This window comes from Bos indicus, chromosome 15, assembly GCF_029378745.1.
Source record: "Bos indicus isolate NIAB-ARS_2022 breed Sahiwal x Tharparkar chromosome 15, NIAB-ARS_B.indTharparkar_mat_pri_1.0, whole genome shotgun sequence".
NCBI classification, from domain to species: Eukaryota; Metazoa; Chordata; class Mammalia; order Artiodactyla; family Bovidae; genus Bos; species Bos indicus.
This window is the reverse complement of record NC_091774.1, coordinates 48,761,302-48,777,867: the sequence shown is the minus strand read 5'-3', so window position 1 is coordinate 48,777,867 and position 16,566 is coordinate 48,761,302. Positions and strand designations below refer to the sequence as shown.

Sequence of the window (16,566 nt, the reverse complement as noted above, 5' to 3'; positions counted from 1 at the left end):
TGGAGGAGCCTGATAGGCTACAGTCCAGCGGGTCGCAAAGAGTCGGACACGACTGAGCGACTTCACTCTCACTTTCATTTTCAATCTCTTTATAGGCACTTCAGGTGAGACATAAAAATAAGTCATTTGGTGTGTATTTGGGCAGTTATCTTATAAAAACAGAGTAAGTAAGCAAAATATTGTAGCATTAAGACAAGAAGTCAATACTATGTTGCTAAGAAGTTACTAGGATTAAGTCTTTTGGTGAATATTGATCAAACTTTCTAGGTACAGACACACAGTCATGTTGTCTGGAGGTTGCAATTGCATAAAGATGCAGTCTTAGCTCAATAGGATTTTGGAAAGTGATGAATGAACAGAAATAGACAACTAAGGACTAAGTTAGAGAGGAAAAGCTTTTGGAAGGCAAAGAGACTTGCCCAGAGTTTAAAAATTAGAGAGAAAGAAAAAGAAAAAGTCTCCTTGGGCAAAGGAAATACTGATATTGTAAACTTTAAAAAAGAGAGAGAGAGAATAAATATTCCTAGATGTATCAGGACAAAAAAAAAACAACTGAATGATGAGCAGAATGTGGTAGGAGATAAGTCTAGAGGGGTTAGACAGAGCAAATGCTTAAATCTTTATCATGGTTCTTGGGATTTAGAACTCAAAGCATGATTGATGAGTATAGGAATTAGCAGATGAAAAATTGATTTATGTTATAGAAACTTTTAAGATTCTTAAGCAAGTTATAACAATAAATATTTTTCTCAGCTTCAAAAAGATGACTTCACAGAAAAATCATTTTATGTGAATGAACCAGATCTCTCATGCTGCAGGACAGGTGTACCTTCAGCCCTTGGACAAAGCCCTTTATTTGCCAAGCAGAATGCCAGCATTCAACATTAGCGATGACCATCTCCCAGCCACTCTCTTCCTGACAGGGATCCCAGGGCTGGAGTGGGCTCATGTCTGGATTGCCATCCCCTTTTGTGCCATGTATATAGTAGCACTGGCTGGGAATGCCACCCTCATCCTGATCATAGTGACAGACAGTGCCCTTCATGCGCCCATGTACCTCTTCCTTTGCCTCCTCTCACTCACTGACCTGGCTCTCAGCTCCACCACTGTGCCCAAAACGTTGGCTATTTTGTGGTTCCAAGCAGGTGAGATTTCCTTTGATGGGTGCCTGGCCCAGATGTTTTGTGTCCATTCTATTTATGCTCTAGAGTCCTCGGTTCTTCTTGCCATGGCCTTTGATCGATACGTGGCAATCTGCAACCCACTGAGATACACAACCATCCTCAACCATGCTGTCATAGGCAGAATCAGCCTTGTGGGTATATTCAGGAGTATAGCTCTTGTCTCCCCCTTCATCTTCCTGTTGAGGCGACTGCCCTACTGTCAGCACCATGTCATGGCACACACATACTGTGAGCACATGGGCATTGCTCGACTGGCCTGTGCAAACATCACTGTCAATATAGTCTATGGGCTAACTGTGGCCCTTCTGGCTGTGGGTCTGGATTCCATCCTCATTGCCGTTTCCTATGGCTTTATTCTCCATGCTGTCTTTCGTCTTCCATCTCAAGATGCCAGGCGCAAGGCTCTGAGTACCTGTGGCTCCCACCTTGGTGTCATCCTGGTCTTCTACATCCCTGCCTTCTTCTCCTTTCTCACCCACCGTTTTGGCCAACACCGAGTCCCCAGGCACGTGCACATCTTTCTGGCTAATCTCTATGTTCTGGTGCCTCCTGTGCTCAACCCAATCATCTATGGGGCTAGGACCAAGGAAATTCGGAGTCGACTTCCAAGACTGCCTCACTTGTGGAAGGTCTCAGTATGAGTTCTTGCAGCAGTTGGAGATGAGAATGAAAGGTAAATGAGAAGGATAATTATCCAGCTACATTTACATAGATAAAGCCTGTGATGTGAGAGAAATGGTGATATGGAAGGAAGCGCTTTATGAAGAATGATCAGATAAATGGGACTTGTTAAGGATTACACTGAATATGCTCTTTGAGCAATTCTGAATTGCTCAGAACAAGGTAATAAGGTAGTTTCTGTATCATCTCAGAAGGGACAGTAGCTTTCCAAAATGCTAGTCAGTTCTGTTCTGGAGTGGACACTGCATCTCACAGTGGGTTTTTCTATTGGAATGTTAAGTGACAAAAAAAGAAAACCAAAGATGAAACATCTGGAGTGAACTTGAATCTGAACTCCAAAACTTTGGACAGTAGTTAAGAGCACAAGATCTGAAATCAGAGGGCCTGAGTTTGAATGCTTTCTCCTTTATTGTTGGTTTTCTACTTTGAGCATGTTACTAAACATTTCTATGTCTATTTTGGTGAACTGTAAAATTGGGACAATGATTAATTATATCTAACACTTGAATTACAGTGAGGATTAAGTAAATTACTGAATGTATGTACAACATGTAGAACAATGCCTGAAAATGCTCAATAAACAAATAAATGATTAAAAGCTTCTCTAAAAAGCTTCTGCACAGCAAACAAAACAAAAAGATAGCCTACAAAATGAGAAGATATCTGAAAATCATATATCCAATAAGGGGTTAATATTGAAAATATGTAAATAACTCATACAACTTAACAGCAGAAAAACAAACAAACATATTAAAAGTGGACAGAGGTTCTGAATGGGCATTTTTCCAAAGAAGAGACTCAGATGGCCTTCAAGCATACAAAAAGAGTTCAGTGTCACTTAATTACTAGGGAAATAAAAGTTATAAACACAATGAGGTATCAATCACACTTGTTAGGATGATTAATATAAAAAATGACAAGACATTATTACATATAAAATAGATAACTAATAAGGACCTGCTATGTACCACAGGGAACTCTTGTTCAATACTCTGCAATGCTCTATATGGGAAAAGAATCTTAAAAAGAGTGGATATATGTATTGTGTATGCATATGTATAACAGATTCACTTTTCTGTACACATGAAACTAACACAGCATTGTATATCAATTATAGATAATTTTTTTTTATTTTTTAACTTTACAATATTGTATTGGTTTTGCCATATATCAAAATGAATCCACCACAGGTATACATGTGTTCCCCATCCTGAACCCTCCTCCCTCCTCCCTCCCCATACCATCCCTCTGGGTCGTCCCAGTGCACCAGCCCCAGGCATCCAGTATGGTGCATCGAACCTGGACTGGCGACTTGTTTCATATATGGTATTATACATGTTTTTTTAAAAAAAGACACAGTCTGTTTTCCCAAGGCTCATAGAAAATCAAAAGAGATCAAATAAAATGATGATAATATTTATCCTTAAAATTATTTTTACCTTTATAAAAAGCTTCAGGATGAATCAAGTAACAAGTAAAAAGTTGTTCTAAAAACTAAAACAGACAAGATAAACATGGTGAGGATACAGGGAAAGGGGGAACCCTGGGGCATTGTTTCTAGGAATGTGTATTGATGCAGTCACAATGGAAAACAGTATGGAAATTCTTCAAAGACTTAAGAATAGGAAGACCATATGATCCAGCTTTTCAAATTTGGGTATTTATCAAAGAATACAAAAACACTAATTTGAAAAGATATGTGTGTGCTAGTCAGTTGTGTCTGACTCTTTGCGATCCCATAGGCTATACCCAACCAGGCTCTTCTGTCCACAGAATTCTCCAAGCAAGAATACTGGAGTGGTTTGCCATTCCCTTCTCCAGGGAATCTTCCTGACCCAGGGATCGAACCTGGGTGTCCCGCATTACAGGCAGATTCTTTCCCGTCTGAGTGACCAAAAGATACATAGACCACTAAGTGCACTGCAGTATTATTTACAACAGCTGAGATATGGAAACTAACTTCTGATAAATGGATGAATGGATAAGGAAGATGCAGTGTGTATGTCGACTGGAATACTACTAAGTCATAAAAAAACATAATATCTTTCCATTTGTGACAACATGGATGGACCTTGAGGGTATCATGCTAAGTGAAATAAACCAAACGGAGAAAGATAAATACCATATGATTTCACTCACATGTGAAATACACAAATAAATAAACAACCAGAGAAGCAAACCAATACAAACTAAAACAAACACATATATAGAGAGAAAAGAATAGTGATTACCAAAGAGGAAAGTGACTGGAAAAGGTTGGCTGACAGATGGAAACTAAAGTTTGATGCTGAGCAAGCTGCAGTGTACACAGAAGTTGAAATATAATGTTGTACACATGAAACTTATATAGGTTATAAATCAATAATATCTGTTTTTTTAATTAATAATATTTTAAGCATTTTAGGGCTTCCCTGGTGGCTCAGATGGTAAAGAATCCACCTGAAATGAAGGAGACCTGGGTTTGATCCCTGGGTTAGGAAGATTCCCTGAATAAAGGAAAAGCTACCCACTCCAGTATTCTGGTCTGGAGAATTCCATGGACTGTATAGTCCATGGGGTTGCAAAGAGTAAGACATGACTGAGCAACTTGGCTAAACATTTGAGCCTAATGTTAAAGGAAACAAAAATTCCAACACGCATAAAAATTACTATTACATGAATAAAAGAGTAATTGTCATGAAAGATTCGTGTAAAAATATATGTGGGAAAATGGAGCAGAGTCAAGGAAACAAAGCAGTATATTAAATTCCTGACAGTTAAGAAAAGCTTGTTTATTTACTTTGAAATAAATAATGGTGAGTTAACAATTTCTAGGGCATAAAGAGTCCATACGGTCCACTTTAAATGGTCATATGGGAGTTTTAAATGTCAATATTCACAATATACTGAAAATTATGTCTATTTCTACCTTTTAAACTTTGAATGATAATTTTTAGTTGTCAAAGTTCTGAAGGGGGCATATAGTGTTTTGAATATTCTTTTAGACACTCCAATGAAGACCACAGTTTAAAGTTATTCAAGAGAGGTCTATTAGAAGGAAAGTTACAGTATTCTGAAGTTAGGAGGAGAGAATAACTAGTCTTGGAAGGGGTTGATGGAAGCGATGCTTGTGCAGGACATGACAGATGGTTGATGTCAAGGGATCTTAGGTAATCTACCTGCAGCACTGATGTCATTCCCTATCAGGACTGGCTTCATGGGCATATGACCTGGGCAGTTACATAACATCCATGCTCAGAATGGCCTCTGGCTTTCCTGACCACTCTGCTGTCATCATCATGAAATTCGTGATAATTTTACCTTTGAACTTGTGTTTGTAAGTGAAATCTGATAGCACAATGATGTGTGCACAGGCCCACTACCATTACCTGCTGTCCCTTTCTCATGATTATCTCACCACGCCTCATAAGCACAGAATTCTGGTGTACCCACAAGAGAGGGAGTTCAAGGAGACACACAGGAATAAAGCAAAGAGAAGAGAATGAGAGGATGGGGGAGGGGGAAGCAAAAAATTAGAAGGGAGGATAAAATATAATCCATCATACACTAGATGCTTAATTTCCACTTTCTTTGAAAAGTCATGAAGGAAAATTTCCCTTTCTTACCTCAGTTACTTTATCTACCTTCCTTTTCTTTCTGTCTCTCAAAAGGTGCACCAAATCCCTAGAGGAGTCCTCTTTGATTTCACACCTGAGCATCACGGGGAGAATCAATAAATAACCTTACTTACAAGTCCCTGGACCAGAGGAGGTGGGAACACAGAGATGAGCTGAGGACATATACTGAGCCCAGACACATCAGATAAAAGGTCACACATCTCAGCCCAGATTGCACATTCAGAGCCCTTTGCTTCCTTACTGCTCCCACTTGCACCTGCACAGAAACAGCTTTTACACACTTAAGTAACATTTTGTATTCACATGCACACCTGCACAACCTTGCGTTCTATCCATACAGCCTCACACTCACATAGTACACACGCTCATAGGATTCAAACTCAGTGTGGTCTACCTGCAAATGCACACCTGCCACACAGTTCTTGAAATCAGATTGCCTGATGTCTGTGTTCAGTGGAAAGACACAGAGCATAATTATTGAGGTCTTATGAGAGAAAGGAACCTCAAAGAACCAGATCCTGGACAATCTGGGAAGGACGCTCGCACTGTGGGCTAGAATGAAGCTCCAGTCCAATATCCTTATCCCATTGTTTCCCAAGGAGGAAAAATCCAGCTGAATTATCTCAATCTTTTTCATCCTCAGACCCACAGATGGACACAGAGTAATGGCTGTCTTACTGTAACCACTTGATATCTTCCTTAGGGGGCCATGAAAAAGCTGGGAAGAAAGGAGGCAGGAAGACGGTAGTGATTCCAGCCCTCTGCCCTCTACCATCCAAGCTTCTCTCCCCTGGTGTCTCAGTCCTGTGTACGGAGCCCAAAAGCATCTGGTGTCTTCAGTGGAAGCCTCTACACAAATAGGGTGGGCTTCCTAATTCTCTTTGCCACTTTGGAATTCAGATAAGTAATAAAGTGATTGCAGCGTTTTGAATTATTGACATAATGCTTTGATCAAAAGACATAGGAATTCAGATATTGCTCATATTAATGGACATTTGGGTGAAGTAAAAGCTTGCAACTCTGAATCAGAACACATAAAATCTAATTTTAGTTTTGCAATTAACATGCTTTGAAATCTGGACTACATATATTCACCTCTCTGGACTTGGTCTTCCCAGTGATTAGGGGTTCAAATGATAGGTATAGTCTATTATCTTTGTAGTATACAGAAAGTGTTAAAGAAACAAAGAAAGGAAGGAAGAGAAGATTATTTGGGATGTCCATATTTGTAACCACATAAATACTATTTTAAGCTCTACCATAAAATCTTGTGAAGCTGGTAGATCAAGTGATGCCATTTCCAATTTAGAGACAAAAAACTAAAGGCAAAAAGTGTTGCAGCGATTGTTCCAATGCAGCAACATGAGCAGATAGAAAAGAGAGAGTCATTGTTCTTTCCAAATGAAGATTGGCTAGGAAAGAGAGAGATTTGTTTCCACTCACATATCAACTTTGTTACAGAAGCAGGGTTAAAATTCAAGCTTTTCCAAATTCTACACAGACTTAAGGACACAATACAAATAACAGGGTCTGAACTGTGCAGATTCACTTATGAGTGGATTGTTCAATAATAAATACTGCAGTACTACTTACTGATCAGTGGTTGGTTGAATTTGTGAATGCTAATTAGTAGATGTGATGAGCCACTTTATGAGAAAGCTCTTATATGGAGGGCAGGTAATAAATTATATAAGAATCTTCAGCTGCCCAGATGATTGGCATCCATAACACCCTCATTGTTCAAGGGTCAACAGTATGCTATCAAGGAAGAGTGTCTGTAAATACTCGCTAGCCTTCAACAGCCAGAAACAGATTCTCTTTCAGGATATCTTCACTGTTAGCAACCTTGGGGCCACAGATTTTATCCCTTAGTCAGCCTCTGTGAGTACTTGGTATTCTGATCTAGCCAGGGTATCCAGACATTACACTGGTGGGCATGCTGGACTTTGGCTGGCTTTGCCATAGTAGGGAGGGCTGTTTTGCCAACTAGCATGTTGATGTATATTTTGCTTTATTCTATTATACTTCTTGAATATTCAACTTGCTGTACATATTCAATCATGAGATATATAAGCATATTCATAATTTCCTATATTTTTTCTAGGCATTTCAAGTGAGATATACAAAGAGATTCTTTGGGTATATATCTGGGAAGGTGCATTACAAGCACACACACACAAAAACTGAACACATTATTATATCATTAAGTCTAAAAAGCAATGCAATGTTATTAAGTTGTAAAAATTGAGGCTTAATGAACAGTGACCAAAATGACTAGATATACTATTACAGTCAGTGTAGAAGATACCATAACGAAGACATACTCTCACTCAATGGAATTTTGTAAGCAGAAGAATGGAAAAAAGAATGAGACAAGTATGGACATAAAAAATAAAAGGGTGTCAGGAAGACAGGGAAACTTTCACTGAAATTTAAAAAACAGGAAAAAAGGAAAATAAAGAAGTCTCTGTAGGCATGGGAAAAGAACGTAGGAGATGATCCCTGAAGCATCAGGTTGAACAGATGCTTAAATACTTAGCTTGCTGCTTGGGATATAGAATTCAAAATATGATTGATGAGTATAGAAATCAGCAGAAGGGAAAGCATAAAATATGTGGAGGAGTATTTTAAGATCCTTAAGCAAGTTAATAACAAATATTTTTCTCAGCCTAAGAAAGACTACTTCACAGAAAGGTCATCATTTTATGTGAAGGAACCAGATCTCTCATGCTACAGGACAGGTGTACCCGCACCCCTTTTATTTGCCAAGCAGAATGCCAGCTTCCAACATCAGTGATGACCATCTCCCAGCCACTCTCTTCCTGACGGGCATCCCAGGGCTGGAGTGGGCTCACGTCTGGATTGCCATCCCCTTTTGTGCCATGTATATGGTAGCACTGGCTGGGAATGCCACCCTCATCCTGGTCATAGTGACAGACAGTGCCCTTCATGCGCCCATGTACCTCTTCCTTTGCCTCCTCTCACTCACTGACCTGGCTCTCAGCTCCACCACTGTGCCAAAAATGCTGGCCATTTTGTGGTTCCAAGCAGGTGAGATTTCCTTTGATGGGTGCCTGGCCCAGATGTTTTGTGTCCATTCTATTTATGCTCTAGAGTCCTCGGTTCTTCTTGCCATGGCCTTTGATCGATACGTGGCTATCTGCAACCCACTGAGATACACAGCCATCCTCAACCACACTGTCATAGGCAGAATCGGCCTTGTTGGGATACTTCGTAGTGTGGCCATTGTCTCCCCCTTCATCTTCCTGTTGAGACGACTGCCCTACTGTCAGCACCATGTCATGGCACACACATACTGTGAGCACATGGGCATTGCTCGACTGGCCTGTGCCAACATCACTGTCAATATAGTCTATGGGCTAACCGTGGCCCTTCTGGCCATGGGTCTGGATTCTATTCTTATTTCTGTCTCCTATGGCTTCATCCTCCATGCTGTCTTTCACCTTCCATCCCGTGATGCCCAGTACAAGGCTCTGAGTACCTGTGGCTCCCACCTTGGGGTCATCCTGGTCTTCTACATCCCCGCTTTCTTCTCCTTCCTCACCCACCGTTTTGGCCAACACCGAGTCCCCAGGCATGTGCACATCTTTCTGGCTAATCTCTATGTTCTGGTGCCTCCTGTGCTCAACCCAATCATCTATGGGGCTAGGACCAAGGAGATTCGGAGTCGACTTCCAAGACTGCTTCACTTGGGGAAAATTTCAATATGAATTCTGAGCAGAGATCAGAAATGAGGGGGGAAAAAAGTATGTATGGCTATCTGAATGCATTTTCCTGGATAGAGACCTCTGATATAAGTGGAATGTGTTTCCATGGGAGGAAGCCCTGGAAGGCTAAAGAAAGGTGGAATGAACTGAAGTTGTTGATAATCACATTGACGATACCTTACTTCTGAGGCTCCTTGAGCAATTATGAATAACCCAGAAAGGTAATAATATTTTTACTTTTAGAAGAAGTTTTTAAATAGAAAAAATCATGTGTTGCATAAACCTCATTAGCTATGATACTGCTACTGCACAAAACTCCTAATATTTTTACCTTTGCCTTAAAGCATCTGTGATTTACTAGAAAGCAAAGCAGTTCCTGTTCTTAAAAAGTGTCTAGGTGCCACGGTGGGACTATCTTCTGTGAGTCCTAGTAGAAAAGGACAAGAACATTTAATGTATATCTAATCCAAATCCAAGAAATTTGGGCAGTGATTAAAAACACATGGTCTAAAGTCAGAGTATCTGACTTATATACAATGGAATAATACTCAGCCATAAAAAAGTGTGAAATAAACCAATACAATATTGTAAAGTTAAAAAATAAAAAAATAAAATAAAAGAACTTCAAAAGAAAAAAAAAAATTTAAGAGTGAAATAATGCTATTTGTAGCAATGTGGATGTATGTGGAGGTTATCATATTAAGTGAAGTAAGTCACACAGAGAAAGACAGATATTATATAATATCACTTGTATTCAGAACCTTGAAAAATTATACAAATGAACTTATCTACAAAGAGAAATAGACTCACAGACTTAGAGAATAAATTTATGGCTACCAGAGGGGACAGGTTGGAGGTGGCAATAGACAGGAGTTTGGGATTGACATATATACACTGCTCTATTTAAATAGATAATCAACAGGGACTCACTGTATAACACAGGGAACTCTGCTCAATATTCTGTAGTAACCTAAATGGGAAAAGAATTTGAAAAAGAATGGAAAGAATAAAAATTAAATTTTTTGAACATGAAAAATAATGCATGTGCCAATCACTTTGCCACATACCTGAAATATTGTAAATCAACTGTACTTCGACTAAAAAAAAATGTGTGTGCATACACACAAAAAAAAATAAATAAATTACATTAGAATATCTAGGTTTTCATCTTCCTTCTCCACTTACTAGTTTTGTGACCTTTGAGCATGCTGCTAAATATCTGTGCCTCAGTTTGGGCAATGATTAAATAGAGAATAATGTTAACATCTAACTGATAGCTCAGTTGGAAAAGAATACACCTGCAATGCAGGAGACCCCAGTTTGATTCCTGGGTCAGGAAGATCTGCTGGAGAAGGGATAGATAGGCTACCCACTTCAGTGTTCTTGGGCTTCCCTTGTGGCTCAGCTGGTAAAGAATCCGCCTGCAATGTGGGAGACCTAGGTTCAATCCCTGGGTTGGGAAGATCCTCTAGAGAAGGGAAAGACTACCCACTCCAGCATTCTGGCTTGGAGAATGCCATGGACTGTATAGTCCATGGGATCACAAAGAGTCGGACACGACTGAGTGACTTTCACTTCATTTCACTTCACTTCAATGTTGCAGTGAGGAATAGAGAAATCAATGAATGTCGAAAAGTTAAGACAGTGTCTAACATGTAAAATGCTCACTAAATAAATATGAGAAAGCTATGCAATCTCTCTAATATTGCTAGCTACATTGAAACATATTTAGGACTTTTTTATATTACTTCTCAGGCTTATTGTGATAATTATGCTATATAACTATATTAAAATGCTTAGTGCTTGGGATATGAATAGTGATCATTGAACTGTATTTTCTGCAAAATCAGCAGCTCAGTAAAATGGGAACTGGTTGCTTTTGACTTTAGTGGAATCCAAGAAATTGAGTGAATTGTATAAGGTATATCCACTCCAGTGGCAGTGATCTGGATATTCATTCCTGTCTACTCTCTTATCCAATGTTGCATAGCCCCTATATTTTTTTTTAAATATAAAGTCAAGTTGGAAGATATCTGCCTAGATATTATTCTCCACATAGAGCAGATAGAAGTGCACAGCAGGGAGATACACACATCTTAATTCTTTAATCACTACACTTTTATTCTTGGATTATATTCTCTCACTTCTATATCTACATGCTTTTAAATAAGTTCAACATATATCTCTTACTTTTTCCTCAGCTCCCTTGTGTAGCTGACCTACTCCAGCCTTCTGCATCATTCATTTGAATATCTGTCCTTTGCTCAACCCTTGGTCTTGTTTCTAGTGATCCTTCTGAAGAAGTTACTCCACAGACCACAACTATGATCCACTGATTTTAGCAGTCATAAGATTCCACACTTTGGGCAGAACCTTAAGTCTTTCCATCATCCTGATTAAAGTGATACAAATGAAATTATTTACAAAATAAAAATAGACTCACAGACTTTGAAGACAAAATTATGGCTACTAAAGGAGAAATGTGGCAAGGAGGGATACATTAGTTTAGGATTGATATATACACTCTACTATATATATAAATAGATAATCAACAAGGATCTCCTATACAGCACAGGGAACTCTACTCAATACTCTGTAATAACCTATTTGGGAAAAGAATCTGAAAGTAATGGATATATGTATATGTATAACTGAATCACTTGCTGTGCACCTGAAACTAACATAACATTGCAAATCAACTATACTCCAATATCAAATAAAAATTAAATTAATATTAATTTAAAAATAATAAAATAAATTCAAGCCTTTCCAATCTGACCAGATCTTTTTTCCCTTAATCTTCACTCTGAATCCCACACTCTCATCATCTGACTATCATGTGCACAGAATAAGGATGCTGGAGCCAGGAAAATCAGCTTAGAATTTCAACCACAGGTGTGTGGGAAGTCACTTAACCCCTTGGAGTCTGTTTCTCTAGCTTTAAGATGAAAATAACTTTCATATCTTTTAGGAATTTCAAAGGAATAGCTATACTTTCTCAAAAGTGAATGGCTTCTCATTCTGACAGAGTGGTTGCTAGTTTTATTTTTATCCCCCAGCTCCCTGGGTTTTTGAGTACTCCCTCAAGTACTCTACATTGAAAGAAATCCAAGGAGTAACTTCTGAAATTCTCAATATTTTACTCCCAGTGAAAACTAACACTGACATTTAAGTCCTTAACTGTATTATATTAAGCAATACAGTCAATAATTTTAGTTTCATTTCCTAGAAAAACTGAAAAGCCAGTTTATCTTAATTTGTGGTTTTCAATTCTTTTTACATTTCTGTGTGTGAATAGAGGTCTGTGTGTTGGCTGTGTGTCAGATTGAAATTGTGTATGATTTTGTGATACACATCTACAACTGGTAGACATCCAATCAATAGCTGGTACTGAGTACAGATCATTTATCTTTGAGCCTCTAATTCTTGTGTCTGACTGAAAATTTATACATAGGGCTATCAAGCTTATTTTCTACAGTATTATGATGATAGGACTGTGTGATATCCTCCATGTGTTCTAGTCTGACTTTAGGATTCAACTATACATCTCATGAACTGTATATTTCCTTGTGTTATTCTGGGGATTGATATATGCTCATGTGAACACTGTGGGAATTGATTCACCCATTCTGCTCAGCACCCTTCCTTCTTCCCTAAACCTTTAATCTCACTCCAACACTGATATTACAGAAAGGAGGAATTGTTTCAGCAAAGACCCTCCATCCAACCCTCTTCTCCAGTTGTGGCTTTTTCAGCAGCATTTCACCTCCCCATGTTTTGTCTACAGAAATAATACGAGATGCAAGGACCACGCACTTGTTAATAGCCGGGTACATGGATCTAGCTATGGCCTTTACTCTGGGCTGATGACTTGTGGATGTAGCACAGGACTATTCTCCATAGTTTCCTATCTCTGACCAAAGTTCAGCTTTCACATACAATAAGTAACAGACGGAGGATTCTGCAGCCCTGGCTGCAAACTCTACTCCTTGAAGTTCTTCTAGGAATTTGGGTGGTGGGGGGTGGGGGTTTCTGTTGTTCTAATAGTATTCTAAGGATAGAATGCAGTAGTTCCTAGAAGGAGAAATTAATTTATAGAAACCAGTAGCTGCTACCAGCCGGGAGGTAGCCAAGTCCAGCTCCCAGGAGAACTGCCAACATTATTATTAAGGTCTGTTACTCCATTGAGGTGGATAGCAAAGGAGAAGCCCTAACTGAAAGGCAAGTTAAACAACTTTTCTGAAATATCAGGAGACAACCTCAAGACAGAGAAACACTGTCAAAGAATAGGTGGCTTTCAGAGTCTGTGAAGAAACCCATGGCTTCCAGGGAGAGCAAACGTCAGGATTCCTTCAGAATCACCGTGGAATTGGAATTGTGGTGATGATGGTAATGTTGGTGGAAAACTGCATTGCCCATTGGACAGGAGTAGATACTAAAAAGAACTCAGGGTTTCCCCCTACTCTGAGGAGATGGTTATGAGAATAGGTGAAGCCCAGACCCAAGGCTATGTAACATGATCCATCGCTCCCCCAAACAACATTCTCTTTGCCCACCTGCTCCGAAACTGACACAAGACACAAGATCCATGCAATCCTTTTTAATGTGGAATAGGCTTGGGATGTGAGGGGAGGCTGTGTAAGTGTGCACGTGATCTGAGCAGGAGAAATTCCCAAAATAAGCTACTCCCCCTCCCTCTCTTTCCCTTTCCTTTCCCCCCTCCTCTCCATGGGATGGTGCATTGGCACATCAGCTGGAGGCACCCAGGCCTCCGGTATTCCCAGAAGCCTCTCAATGGCAGCATGAATGTCTCCTCCTGTGGCCATGAGGGCCTGAAGATTGGCATCACGATTAGCAAAGCCCATGGCCTTCAGATGCTCCAGTTCTTGCTGGTAGTGGTCTTCAGCGAGGGGACATGAGGACGATGAGGACTGGGTAGACTGAGGGCAGGCATTAGCCAGAGCATGGAGGAGCTGAAGAACAGCCAAGGTGGGCTGCACAGGGTCTGCTCTGTGACCCTGTCCTCCGCCCCTAGTTTCAGAAACTCCTCTGGCCCCATGTGGTCTACCTGGACACCATAAACATGGTCCCAACCCAGGTACCTCCCTGGACAATATCTGCAGGCCCTTTTCTATCTGGATCAATGCCTGCAGTGCCCGTGGGTTAGTGAGTATGGGAAGGAGTGGCATATGATGTCGCAGAGGGCTGCCTGTTGTCAGCTGGTGTAGCAGAGCTGGATTCTGCTGCAGGACATGTAAGCCTCTGCGCAAGACAGAGGGTGATGGTCTCAGCTGACTCGCTGGAGTGGCTTTCCCGATGGGCTGCTGGCTCTCCTGGGAGGGAAGATCCTGGCCTGAGTATAAGTCTGATAGTCCTGTCCTACAAACTGCATTGGCCTGGTTTGAAATCACAGCCCTTGCTTGAGCAGCTACTCCTGCACTGACTTCCTGTGCCAGTGGCCTGGCAGGTATGGAGACTGTGGGTGCCGTGGTGGTGATGTTAGGACAACTGTGAGGATTGATGCCCCTTCTGCAAGGCTCTGAATCTGGGTTGTGGCCTTTGGAGGCAACCAGAGGGGCCAGAGTGGACAGCATGAGATGCTGGATATCAGAGCAGACCGGACGCATAGCATTGTCCCCACCTGGCACTGCCTTCAAGGCTTCCAGCCCCCGCTTGTCCACCTGCAGGAGTTCCTGTTGCCGGGCCGGGTTCTGCAAGTTTTCCAGAGCCTTGAGAGCGGGCTCAGGTTTCGGTACTGGCCTTGAGGATTCAGGAACATAGCTGGCATTGGCTGGTTTCTCACTCACCGGACCTTGAACCACAGGGTCTTCCAGTGATGGCCCCATGGACTCAGGCACAACCATGAGGAGTTGAGCCAGCTGGCCAAAGAAGTCAGCTAATTCAGGAGAGGTCCGGGCCAGCTGGCCCAGCCTGGCTAGCATCCTAGTACTCTCTGAGGTGGATGGATCCGGACGATGGGTGCAGTGGCCAGCAGGGCTGGGCAGAGTGCTGGGACCGGGCAGAATGCCTTTCCCACGGCTCCTCACCACCAGGTGGACCGTGGTGCCATCAAGGATGCCTCTTTGGCTCAGTATGTCTTGATCCCGGAGGATCTTTCCAGTGAAGATGAGCACCAGTCTGTCAGTATCACAGTGAAAGCGTTTGGAGATCTGCTTCTTAAAGTGGCGGATGCTGCTATTTTCTGCCAGCATAAATTCCTGGCTGTCTTGTGGGGTCTTGACAGACACTCTGATGATGCGTGATGGTGGCTCCCGACCAGACACCAGCTGACTGTCCCCTGCTTCTTCCCTAGCCCGTGACATATTTCCTCGAGAGCAGAATTCAAGGCCCCCCGAGGACCTTAAGAAATCTAGATGTAGCACTGAGCACACCTGAGCACAGAGACCAGTAGGTGTCCCGTGATGTCTTCTCACCCAAGTCCTGTGGACACCACCTCCAAGTGTAGTCCCGGAGCCACCCAGCTCCCATGGGGTGGCAGCTGCCCTCTCCCGAGCAGGCTCAGGGGAGATGATGTCAGTGATGAGGTCACAGTTGAGAAGTAGACCTGAATGGGGGAAGGGCAGTAGTCTCTACCACCTGTCTAAAGTTGGCTTTCTATGAGATTTAATTTAAAAAACAGTAAAAATAATTTAGATGCTCCTGTTTAAAAACAGGACTTCCGAGGTAGCACAAGTGGTAAAGAACCTGCCTGCCAATGCAGGACACATAAGAGATGTGCATTCTATCCCTGGGTTGGGAAGATCCCCTGGAGGAGGAAATGGAAACCCACTCTAGTATTCTTGCCTGGAAAAATCCCATGCACCGAAGAGCCTGGAGGGCTACAGTCCATAGCCATAGGACTACAATCCATAGGAAAGACTGAAACACTACTGAAGCGACAGCATGTAGCACGTCTAAAAACATGTTTGGTGCCAATCTATCTCACTATTGAAAACCATACCACCTGGAGTTTGATAGATGAATATAGCTCAGCCAAAATGGTACTAATCTAATAACTAGCTTCAGTTAAGTTCAGTCACTCAGTCATGTCCGACTCTTTGTGACCCCATGAATCGCAGCATGCCAGGCCTCCCTGTCCATCACCAACTCCCAGAGTTCACTCAAACTTAAGTCCTTCGAGTCAGTGATGTCATCCAGCCATCTCATCCTCTGTCATCCCCTTCTCCTCCTGCCCTCAATCCCTCCCAGCATCAGAGTCTTTTCCAATGAGTCAACTCTTCACATGAGATGGCCAAAGTACTGGAGTTTCTGCTTTAGCATCATTCCTTCCAAAGAAATCCCAGGGATGACCTCCTTCAGAATGGACTGGTTGGATCTCTTTGCAGTCCAAGGGAC

General features: G+C 41.5%; 3 protein-coding genes across 3 annotated transcripts; 2 read left to right on the top strand and 1 right to left on the bottom strand.

Moving 5' to 3' along the window:
- The first annotated feature begins 856 nt into the window (after nucleotides 1-856).
- On the top strand, nucleotides 857-1,825 carry LOC109569390 (olfactory receptor 52D1-like). Its single transcript, XM_019974737.2, has one exon. The coding sequence runs from the start codon at nucleotides 869-871 to the stop codon at nucleotides 1,823-1,825; it is 957 nt and encodes a 318-aa protein (XP_019830296.2). The 5' UTR covers nucleotides 857-868.
- A 6,418-nt stretch (nucleotides 1,826-8,243) lies between these two features.
- Nucleotides 8,244-9,213, top strand: LOC109569322 (olfactory receptor 52D1). Its single transcript, XM_019974657.2, has one exon. The coding sequence runs from the start codon at nucleotides 8,257-8,259 to the stop codon at nucleotides 9,211-9,213; it is 957 nt and encodes a 318-aa protein (XP_019830216.2). The 5' UTR covers nucleotides 8,244-8,256.
- A 4,052-nt stretch (nucleotides 9,214-13,265) lies between these two features.
- LOC109569483 (ubiquilin-1-like) lies at nucleotides 13,266-15,961 on the bottom strand. The gene has a single exon (XM_019974843.2). It carries the CDS (start codon nucleotides 15,531-15,533, stop codon nucleotides 13,893-13,895), a length of 1,641 nt encoding a protein of 546 aa, XP_019830402.2. The 5' UTR covers nucleotides 15,534-15,961; the 3' UTR covers nucleotides 13,266-13,892.
- Nucleotides 15,962-16,566: the final 605 nt, after the last annotated feature.